Source organism: Eschscholzia californica, unplaced genomic scaffold, assembly GCF_041429995.1.
Source record: "Eschscholzia californica isolate CP2 unplaced genomic scaffold, dmEscCali1.0.p SCAF_2, whole genome shotgun sequence".
NCBI classification, from domain to species: domain Eukaryota; kingdom Viridiplantae; phylum Streptophyta; class Magnoliopsida; order Ranunculales; family Papaveraceae; genus Eschscholzia; species Eschscholzia californica.
Window position 1 is genome coordinate 61,162,695 of NW_028238309.1, and position 11,096 is coordinate 61,173,790.

The 11,096-nt window shown below is 34.3% G+C and overlaps 2 protein-coding genes across 2 annotated transcripts; both read right to left on the bottom strand.

The window, feature by feature from the left end:
- Positions 1–254: 254 nt before the first annotated feature.
- On the bottom strand, positions 255–2,304 carry LOC147559900 (pirin-like protein). The gene is made up of 7 exons (XM_086661856.1): positions 2,087–2,304; positions 1,938–1,987; positions 1,808–1,846; positions 1,524–1,552; positions 1,375–1,437; positions 943–1,046; positions 255–792 (listed from the first exon to the last, which is right to left on the bottom strand). The coding sequence occupies exons 1-7, from the start codon at positions 2,194–2,196 to the stop codon at positions 309–311; spliced, it is 879 nt and encodes a 292-aa protein (XP_086517982.1). The 5' UTR covers positions 2,197–2,304; the 3' UTR covers positions 255–308.
- Positions 2,305–5,231: 2,927 nt separating this feature from the next.
- On the bottom strand, positions 5,232–10,742 carry LOC147559901 (protein NRT1/ PTR FAMILY 4.2-like). Its single transcript, XM_086661857.1, has 6 exons — positions 10,500–10,742; positions 9,067–9,178; positions 7,707–7,924; positions 7,057–7,461; positions 6,845–6,939; positions 5,232–6,077 (listed from the first exon to the last, which is right to left on the bottom strand). The coding sequence occupies exons 1-6, from the start codon at positions 10,500–10,502 to the stop codon at positions 5,339–5,341; spliced, it is 1,572 nt and encodes a 523-aa protein (XP_086517983.1). The 5' UTR covers positions 10,503–10,742; the 3' UTR covers positions 5,232–5,338.
- Positions 10,743–11,096: the final 354 nt, after the last annotated feature.

Sequence of the window (11,096 nt, forward strand, 5' to 3'; positions counted from 1 at the left end):
ATGATGAATGAAATCGTCACTATAGACGTCTCTAGGATCATGGTGCGAAATGGAAGTTTCGTTTGTGAGGCAAATAGTCCCACATTGCTTAGGAATACCTTCCATACCTTGTCTTACATATTTACTAGGCCAAGATAGAGAAGCCTGGGGGTGGTCTAGGGCAAGTCGGTGCAGAGGGAAAACATTTTACCATTTGAAACTAGGGTTGTGGTCTAGAGGGTGCTTAAATCAAAGACAGTGCTATAAATAGAGTGTAAGATAAGTAAGTAATTTGAACTGAAACCATTGTGTTTTTCTTTCTTATACAGTTACTGAGATTTCCAGTACTTAGCCATTTCGAATCCGTTTTGACAAAACTGAAAATCTTCGATCGTTTGGTCGATTTCTTCTTGTGAATTCATAACAAAAGGTCCATATTGTACCACAGGTTCATTAAGGGGCTCCCCACCAATCAATACAAAGTTTAGAAGATCATCTGATTTATTCCAGACACTAAGTCCATCTCCATGACCTAAAATCAAGGCAACATGAGCTCCAACTGTAGTAGAACTGAAAGAACCAAAAGTTCCTTCACCATTGATGATATAAATGAAGGAGTTCCATGATTCCGGTATACTCTGATGCAACTCAGAACCTGGTGAAAGAGTGAAATGAAGATACATTGTTGGTGTCATGGTGTATACTTGTGATCTAACACCCATTGATTCTCCGGCAATAATTCGAGCTCTAACACCGTCTCTCTCGACCGTCTTTATATCTTCTCTTCGTACTTCTTGGTACCTCGGTTCAATCCTGTGGTAAAATTCAAACTGTGAGAATAGTCTTACTTGGACAAAGAGAAGTATTTATATCTTCTCTTCGTACTTCTTGATACCTTGCCATAATAGCATTACACTAGTAATTCATTGAAATGATCATAATGTGCAGATAGGGATTTGTTACATTTTATTTGTAGAAGATAGGTTGATCCAAAGCTGTAAACCTTTCTGAATGCCTTCACCAGCAGGCATTTCTGAATGAATTATCCCTCTACCTGCTGTCATCCACTGTATATAACAGTATAGGGAAAATATAAAAAATTTGATACTAAACCTAACATAAGATGGGTATTCTTCTTCGAAAGTTGATACTTGGTCCGAAGATCTAGGTCGACATCAGGATGGGCGCTGTCATGTGGTCGGTCTAGCTCACCCTAGCATCCTCTCTTTCACACATGTCTGTTTAATTTGGGCCGACCACATCAACCCTCGACCTGATGTCAAACCCATATCTTACATTTTTGTTCGACACTCTAGTCGTTTCAAGAGGTTTAAGATAACATAATGGGGGGAAATAAAATTTTCCCAATTGTGTTTTTTAATTTGAGATTGGTACCTGCACATCACCAGTTCTAATAGTACCACTGTTTCCTGCAAAATCTTGATGAGTGAAAGCACCCTGAAATTACAAACTACCATCACTTCAACTCTCAACAAGTTCAATTTGAAATAACACTACCATAAATATTTCACTTAAAAACTTACTTGCAACATGTATGTAACAGTTTCAAAACCTGAAAAGTTAAAAGAATCTTAAAAGTTAGAATAAAAATATTATTCTCCTTGACCCCCATGGTAGGCAGAATTATGACCAGTTTAGGTGAACGGACATGGTTTAGATAGGAAAATGTGATCTATTTCACTCTATAATCATATTCGTCCACTTAAACCTGTCGGGATTCTGCCACCCCACAATTCAGGGTTGAAAAAGATATACCATGTGAGCAGATGAACTTTCTCTCTCAAACAAAGATTTTAGAGGAACAAACCTCTGTGGGGATGGTCAGGAAACCCAGCAGGAGGTGAAACTGCAAAATCACCAAGCCCCATACAATGTTAACTACAATTAACTTGTAAAAAAAATGTCAATCTATGATTGAGAGAGAAAGAGAGTGAGACCAGAGAATTCATCTAACAAGAGAAATGGATCCAAATACTTCATTTCCATCCTGAAAACCCAATCAAAAGGAAATATTCCACATCAAATAGCTACCCATGCATATATATAATGAGAAGAGAAAGAGAAACATGGAGAAGAAGTAAAATACCTTCCAATGCTTCTTCTAACAACAGCACCTTGGCCTTCATATTGAGGTTTGGCTAAAATTTTCTTCACCACTAATCTTGGTCTATTAATTTGATCTACTCCTTGAGACATATTGCCTTATTCACCAAAACAATAACACAAAAAAATTTCTCACACTTTATTTTTTGTGTTTGATTGAATCATCTCCCTATGCCCATCTCTTATATAATACTTGTTTTTGTGTCTGTTTTATGACACACTTTCTTTCTAACATCTCTATTTTTGTTTTACATCCCTTTCTAGTTTAGCATTTTGAATTACCTCCCTCAACAAAGCCTTATTACCATTTGAATCCTTCCATCTCTCACATTGACGAATTTACTAAATGTGAAAGTCAAAACCGAAAGTTGGTTGAGAGAACTTATTAGTCAAGGATCGAGAAAAAGTTCTCAAGCATGACCTAATAAAGATCTGATTCACATATGAAAAGGGATCAAGGAGACAAGGAAAAGAATTTTTTTCCTTTTTTTTTTGCCAATATAACAAATGTGAATATGGTTTATAGTTTGACCTAAATTATTGAATTTGTACTCAATTTGACCATGTCTCATTTACAAGCCGCAAAGACTCGTGATGTAAGATGTCCAAGTTATCCCGAAGAAAAATAATTTGCACATATTTTAGATTCTGCCATTATTCGTGACGTAAGATGTCCAAGTAAGAATAAAAGGTGTTAACTTGTAAACCTTATTGGTGTGAACTTTATTTGGAAGAAGTTTGTAAATCATGTGATGTTATATGGACTGTTGAAACAATCCGCCTAAGATATATTTACAAATCAATTAGTTGGATTTTCATTCATATTTTTTATCTTTTTATTTTGTTATTTAAATCATTGTGGAGTAAAGGGTCACTATGACAGTTTGGTCTACTATTCTCTACAAAATGATGGTCTCCAATTATAACCAGGGTACATATGATTTTCTTCTTATGAAAGCAAGCTACTATTAAGACTTCTTTTTTTTTTTGTTGAACAGCTACTATTAAGACTTGGAATGAAAAAAAAAAAAAAATTAACAAATAGTGTTGCATTAATCTCATAAAACTATGCAAAAAAAAATATATAAAAAAAAAAGAAAACCGCATAATAAATTGTCAGTTTGTCGTTCACTAATCCAAATGATCCATCTAATCTAATATGTCTTATTAATTTTCATCAGTTTCTTATTTTTTAGGGTTTTTAAAAAGGAAAATTTGGTCAAAACACCCTAAAAAAATTGAGTCAAAAAATATTTATCAACTTTTTGTAGGCTTCAACTCTCAATGACATTTTTTGTAAATTATATAATATAGAAAAAAGACAAAACTAACGTTATTGCAACCAGATTGCAAAGCTTTGCAAGACAAACCAAATTGCAAAGTAGTGCAAACTAATTTGCAAAGCTCTGCAAACCAGATTGCAAAGCTTTGCAAAGCGTATGCAAAGTCATTGCAAGACAAACCAGATTACAAAGCAATGCAAACTGGAATGCAAAGCTCTGCAAACCAGATTGCAAAGCTTTACAAACCAGTTTGCAAAGCTTGGCAAGCTAAGATTCTAAAGGCAATTTCGACATTAGAAATGAGAGTGCTTTTAGAATTGTCCTTCAAGACTATTTCCAAACTATATATGACGCTTAAAAAGACAAAAAGATAATTTGTCTTTTTGACAAAAAAAAAAAAACATGAAATCCTGTTTTAAAAATGGTACAAGATAGTTCATGGTTAGTTGAAATTTTACCAATTTTTAAAAGAAAATAAAAATAAATAACCAACTGTAATTTATTATTGCTGCAATATAAAAAACAAATAAATCAAAATGGGCCACTTAAGTAACAAAGGATTTTTGACTCTAATATAGAATGAATTGTAGTAGGTCAAAGGCTTTCTTTATTGTTCTTTTCTTCAGCAATAAAAAAAGGTGATACACATTTGGGTTCATAATTATAGTGTCACTCACAAGCTAGTTGATGACTTAATGTTGTATCCACCTGCAAGCACTACTAGTAGTAGACATTTCTCTTATGGTGTTTAGAGTTTTTGAAAAGCCACTTTTTGGCCCATTTTGGAGGTCCTTCTTAGCTTTTCTTTGATGAAAGTGGTTCTTCTTAGTTGGAAAAGATTTTTCTTTTATTAAGTGGGCATACTTATTTATTTGTGAGGATCATCTTAGATTTGTAATTCTTCTAGAATTTAAGTTGAAATTGTTAGATTTGGACATTTAGCACAACTTCAACTTAATTTTGGTTAGTGATAATGGTGATTTCTAACTATAGTTAGAGTTAGTTGAACTTATAATATTTTATATTATCTAGGGTTGTACGGTTATCTTCATCTCTAGTACATCGTGTTAATTAGATATTCATTTCAAATTTCATCTTAACTTTAGAGAAGTTTTCTACTATTTGTTTTTTTAGGACTTCAATTTATTCAAATAAACGTAAATAAAGTCAATTTTAGATGCGTAAAAGAGGTTGAACACAACATAAGGTTTTGGATAAAGTGAATAGAGTTCTTTCAACAAAAAAAAAAAAAGTGAATAGAGTTTGACATTTTGAGAAAGACCACCAATTTAGTTGCTTATTATTAGTGGTTGTGAAACGAAATAAAGTAGTTGACGATGGCATATAGTCGGATTCAAAGCGTTCTATTCTTTTGTGTTAACCATATGATATTTTATCATCTTGTAAGGTATCTTACCATCCATAGCATATAGTGATATAGGATACAATCCACTAATCTTTTATGTCAACTTCTAGAAACTTCTTCTAGTCAATATCCACTATACTATCCAATGATGTCTCCACCATTGTTCTCCATCTTCATTTTTCTTTTCTCTTATTAATAAGTTAGGTGATTGAGGTTCAAAATCATATTGAAACAATGTGGATTTATTTTTTTATCAATATTTGTATATATAAAATCCAAACCTTAATTTGTATGAAAATAAATCAATTTTCGGTCCCCGTCTCTATTGGGGTATTAAGTGTCAACACAAACCCTTTCATCATATGATAAAAATCACCCTTTCGATAACCTAGACTTTACAATATCTCTTCGTAATATAAAAAATATGTATAAGACTGCAATAAGAAGTATAAGATACAAACATAAAAAACAGAAGCACAAATATAAACATAACTTCTTTAGGCTTCGGTTCAAAATGAGTCGCACTCAAAGTGTAAAATTAATACATAAAGGCATTTAAATACATTAGTCCTCCAATATTTAAACCCTAATACTTCTTAGCCCAATACAAATAATTGAGGAAATTTACAAAATTAAGAACACAAAGAAGAGTATAGAAAAGATCCAAACGGTTATTATTCAAGTTATTTCCACCCAACCACTGGTTTCCTGCTCGTCGACTCACTGCGTTAGCAACTGTGACAAGTATAGAGCTAAGGAAGTACCCCATGGAAGTTGAACACCAAGCTAATGCAGTAGACATACTTCTCATGCTTTCAGGTGCCTCAGAATAGAAGAATTCAAGCATTCCTCCTAAAGTAAACATGTCTGAAACTCCAAGTAGTAAATACTGCAACCCTAACCAGAAAATCGACAATCGACCATCGTAATTACGTCTCTTAACCTCAACAGCTGCAGCAATAGCCATCGACCCGGATGCTAATAGAAGGCCTAAACCAATCCGTTTCAGGGGTGGAAATATACTACCCTTACGGGTTGATAGTTTCTTCTTAACTAATTTAGCTACCACATGTTCATATAGGGGGATTGAAAGAAGCATGAAAAATAATGGAAATATTGCTAAAGATGGGGGAGGAAGTTCAAAATTTTGGATGATTTTTCTATTCATTATGACTCCTTGATGGACTGAGAAAGTTTGAAGTTGGGCTAAACAACAACTCATCATGATTGTGCTTGCAAAGATTGGTAAAAGGCCCAAAAAAGTCTTGGTTTCAATCACTTGGTCCACACTAACTGTTTCCTCTACTAGGGCTTTATTGAGGAACCTGCACATTTTTTTGAGATTGATTAAGAAAATCAACTATAAACACTCTTTTCTTTTCGAAGATCCGTAAAGACTATTCATCCGTAAAGACTATTGATACTTCAAAATTACTTCAGAGGCGTTGCTTGCCTAGTTCATGTTTTGAGATTCATGAAAGAAAACAAGCAAGTATGGGAGAGCCGAGAGAATTTTGAGATATCAATAACCTAGATGACTTTACGCGATTGATAATCTTACAATAATTAACTATGGGCCTAAGAGCATCTCCAATGCAAAACTCAAAAAAATCTCTATTCATCATATGTGTCAAGTTCCAATTGAGATTCTCACTCTTACGTGGCGTTAATAGAGATCCTCAAATTTTTTTTTTGTCTCCAATGCAAAACTCTAAGCTTATCGTATTTACTTATGTGGCATAGTTATTTTTGTAAATAAATAATTAGTTATTTTAGAAAATATAGAAGACTTGATTTCTATTGGTTGAAAATCAAATATTGATGAGTTGGACAATTAGAGATATCTCAAGAGGACACTCTATTTCTAGACTGTCCTCTTGAGATATCTCTATTCCACCCTCGACACGTCGTCTTAGAGCTCCAAATAGAGTGTTGCATTGGAGATGATTTTTAAGAAAAAACTCTAAAAGTCTTACGTGGCACTCGGAGTTTCTAAGATTGAGTGTTGCATAGGAGATGCTATAAACATTTATAAGAGTACCGGAAGAATAATCAAACGTAAAACAATGTGATGAAAGGATTTAATACTTACTTAAACTTCTTGTAAGACCTTACTTCCCCCACTTGGTTAAAATTCATCATTTCGGGCAGTGTCTCTTCCCGATTCCATACAGCATACACAATTACCTGCACAAAATCATCATCATAAGGCCAATTTGCGCCTACTTCGACTAATCTATTGATCCTAAATTTAAATTTTTGAATAAATGTTTTAGTGATCCCCTTCATAATAAGATAATTTACCTTGAAAATCCTTATGAAGGGGCTTCCACTAGGAAGTCTAAATCTATAAATTGGGAATCCACTTGAGAAAATAAGGATAGCCAAACTGAGAGCTGCAGATGAAATACTAAAACTCCATTCCCAACCTTTGTTGTCTGCAACCCAAACCATAATGGTACATGACAAAAGTCCTCCTGTGCAAAGTGAGAAGAAATACCAATTGAAGAAGCTTGATATATGTCTTTTGTTGCTTGAGTCAAGTTGGTCTGCACCGTGCGCTTGTAACGACGATTTTATCCCACCAACACCGGCAGCCATGGCATAGAGCCCAGTGAAAAGAACGGCCGCCTGCGAAGGCGAAGGCCTTTTCCCCATCTCTGGTCTAAATTTTGCATTATTTGCTTGGATTGTCAACATAATTAGTCCCTGCAAAATATACATACGTCAAACCTTCTTTAATGAACAATGCTACGCATACAGACAAACACAAGTACTAACGTAGGTTTTCCCAACCCACGTACCTAATGTAGGTTGCGAGACGTTTGTATATTTGTACATGCGTGTGTTTTGCTAAATTTTCACACTCCGCTTACATCTCTAATGTAAGGGTTTAACTTATGAACAAAGACAAATGGTGAATGACATAGTCACAAAGAGATTGGAAATCTTACCAGGAGCTCAATTGAAGCAGAGAGAAGGAAGGTGATAAACCTTGTAAAGAAAGAGTCACTTATAAAACCTCCAACAATAGTGAGCAAGAAAGATGTGCCCATAAAATTAGTGACCATGTTTGAAGCTTCAGCACTTGGGTAATGCATTGAAGAAACAAAGTAAGTCACAAAGTTGGTTGCATTTGATAAGAACACCATGTTTTCTAGGACTTCCACAACTGTTAATCACATTTAAACAAACAACAATTAGACTTTATTTGTTGAAAGGAGTGGGGTTTTCCAGATATTTCTAGTTTGTTAAAAAAAAAAGGTTTTATCGAAAAATCCTAACCCCTATCTCTTCCGTCCGAGACAAAAGGGATTTTGAATAAGGGAACATTTTCTTTCGCCGGGACTGTGAGGAGAGAGAGACGAGGGACAAATTGTGTGGTGATCGGTGGTTGTAGAGGTGAAGAAGATGACGAAGACGAAGATTAAGGGGTAAATTACAAGCATGTCAATTTGGGGGTGAAAATGGAACTACGAGATTAAGTCAATTGGGGTCAATTTTAACACTGTTAATCACATTTAAACACACTTAGGGGAAACTTTGTTTTGAGTCCAAAGATCACTTTATTCATTTTTTTTACCCCCTAATCTTCATCTTCAACCTTACTTCTGATCACCCCTGTCACTTCCGACACCTAGCACCACTACTCTCTCTCTCCCTCCCTCCCTCCCTCCCTGATGCAGATACGGTCGGGCCGGATACACCGTCCATGGGCCTCACGGCCGGCTCCACCACTTAGGCCATTCGGCCATGCTATTAGGATTTTAGAAAGAGATCAAGTTTACTAAGATTCTTATTGAATCTAGGTTTAGGAAGTTGCATTATTTAAGTATTTTCGATATTTAGGAAAGTCCAGCTTGAGCCTATCTAGGAAAGTCTAAGTGCCTATAAAAGGAGGTTCAGTCTGTCTTTATTTCATACATTGAAGAGAAAAACCAATCAAAGTTAATCAAAATTTAAGTATTTACAGTTATTTTAATCGTTCTTCCTTTTAGTTTATTATCTCCTTTACTTTCCGTTGCGTCTAAATCACTCCCCCCCCCCCCCCCCCCCCCCCCCCCCCCCTCTCCAATGAAAGAGAGCCTTTGACGAAACAATAAGAGAAGAGTGAGAGAGGGAGGAGGAGATAGAAGTGGTGGTGGTGGTCCGTGGATAAAGATTAAGAGTAAAAGCTAAACAAAACGACTTTTAGACTTAAAACAAAGTTGTCTTCTAAGTCAAATATAATTGACCAAGTATTTATTCTCCAGAGAACATTTTGGATGTCTAAAGCTGCGAACCCATTCAAGTCTGAGCCAAAAGTAAGCTTACCACATACAATTGCAGCACCAGTGACCCCATTATGCTTTGCAATTTCTCCAATTTTTCTCCCTTTCGAGTCTACAAATTCTTCACTCTCTTCGATTTCTGTAATTTCAAGGTCCTGAAAATAAATATCAAAGGTTATTCAAAGGCAACTTGTTTGTTCAACGTACTGAAAATAAATTGCAATAGTTTGTTAGGTCTAAATTGTAAAAAGAAGAGGAAATGAAAGTCAACCACTAATCTATAAAATATGCACTGTTAAAATGAAAATGAGTTTCAACATTTGGTTGCCCAAGTGGTTGATAGTACTCTCAACAAAAAAAATGGTTGATAGTGTTGACATAAACTCCAAAATCCTGGAGGTCTTAGGTTTGATACCAAGAGGCGGATGAAATTCATGGTTATTTATTGAATTTGAGTTATTAAAGGTATAAATAATGTATTTATCGAGCTTTAAGCCTCTTCATTATTGGTTTAACTTAGGTGGTTATCGTGCTTATCCCATCTTCATGATGTATCAATGCCTTGTAAAGACTAACATAGATCGTAGTCGATTTCTCAAAAATAAATGAAGTTAGGTGTTAACAGAAACTGCCCATCGAACAACTTTAAAATTAGTATTCAAATTCAAGTACCTAACTTCTGGCTAATTTACTCAAATATCTCATGCAAGTAAATGGTAAAGGGGAAAGCCCAAACTTAATTATCCATTCCGACATATGTCAATTTTTTTTTTTTGACTATATGGATTCAAGAGTCGTTACATTGTTACATGGCATTGATATATTAGGAACAATTATTTCAAAGACAACTTAGGTTCTAAGGGTTATATAAAAACCCTTAAGACCATCTTATGAGACATGAAATCTATTTATTCCTACTTCTACTTTATTTGTACCCAACTTTAGTAAATCGTGGATTTCCACTTCTATAGGATTTGAACTTGACCATCTTCGATATGCAGAGTGAATGTCCAACCAATAGACCAAATGGTAATAAACCTAATGGAAAATTTGGACTTCGATTTCTATTGAAACTTACCAAGTAAATTGTAGAAGTAATTTTTTTTAATCTTTCCCTCTTTTCTTATCATGACTAGACAATAAGATTTGCATCTTCCTTGTTATCTTAAATTGGGTGAGTTTTTGAAGAACATGAAAAAACAATTATTTATTTGTAATCCTGCATATATGTGACTGTCGTAAATAAACTTTTAAAACGTAACAATGTTTAATTATCAATGAACTGTGCAGATTAGAACTCCTTGTTTTCTAAAATCGAACTTTCCAATGGAAGATGTGTACTTCTTGGCCATAAAAATCAGAATAATGGTAGGAGAAAAGTATGATATAGATTTTTGTCACATTAGAGAATAGTGGTATGGGTCTAGGAAAAAATAATTGAAAGCACATAAAGATTCAAGATATGATGAAACTTACCATGAGGTCATTCACAAGGGACTCTCACTGGTTTGTTTGTATAATCCCAAGTTCAAAAATGAAGAGTTGAAGAAGAAGGTTAAGGTGAAATGAAGAGGGAATTGTGAATTTGTAAATACAATTACATACATGAAGTTAGGGTTTGTTATAAATGCAGAGATAAGAAGGATCCCAATATGGACAAGAATCATAAGAAAGGAGAAAGGGTATCTCACACAAATGTTTGATGTTATTCCATTGTTCATTTAAAACTAATTCAAACTAGTCAAATATAAAACCAACTAAAGAAATTTGTTAGAACTACATTTATGTACAAAATATAAATGGTGATTTGGCCATTTATTCTCTTACCTTTACTACAAGGATTTGTCTCAATATGACAATATGTACCTGTTTGGCACAGGTTATACCATTCATAATTTCCATTTTTAACTAAAAAAGAAATGATAGTCCAATCCAATTGATTAGGCAGAATGAAACGATTATTCTTTTCACATGATTATAAAGACGTCTATTGGGCAAACTCTTGACTCATGAACTCTAGTGTTGGTAAAGTTAATGATTCGTTTCCAGAATATTTCTGGAGCCAACTCATAT

Excerpts from the sequence above, each read along its gene's own strand:
- LOC147559900 (XM_086661856.1), bottom strand. The coding sequence starts at position 2,196 with ATGTCTCAAGGAGTAGATCAAATTAATAGACCAAGATTAGTGGTGAAG. Across the intron at positions 1,047-1,374 it reads TTAGAACTGGTGATGTGCAG|TGGATGACAGCAGGTAGAGG; the intron begins GTACCAATCTCA and ends TGTTATATACAG. Across the intron at positions 793-942 it reads CTATCTTCTACAAATAAAAT|GATTGAACCGAGGTACCAAG; the intron begins GTAACAAATCCC and ends ATTTTACCACAG.
- LOC147559901 (XM_086661857.1), bottom strand. Across the intron at positions 7,925-9,066 it reads TGGTGCTGCAATTGTATGTG|TTGTGGAAGTCCTAGAAAAC; the intron begins GTAAGCTTACTT and ends TGTGATTAACAG. Across the intron at positions 6,078-6,844 it reads AGGTCTTACAAGAAGTTTAA|GTTCCTCAATAAAGCCCTAG; the intron begins GTAAGTATTAAA and ends AAAAATGTGCAG.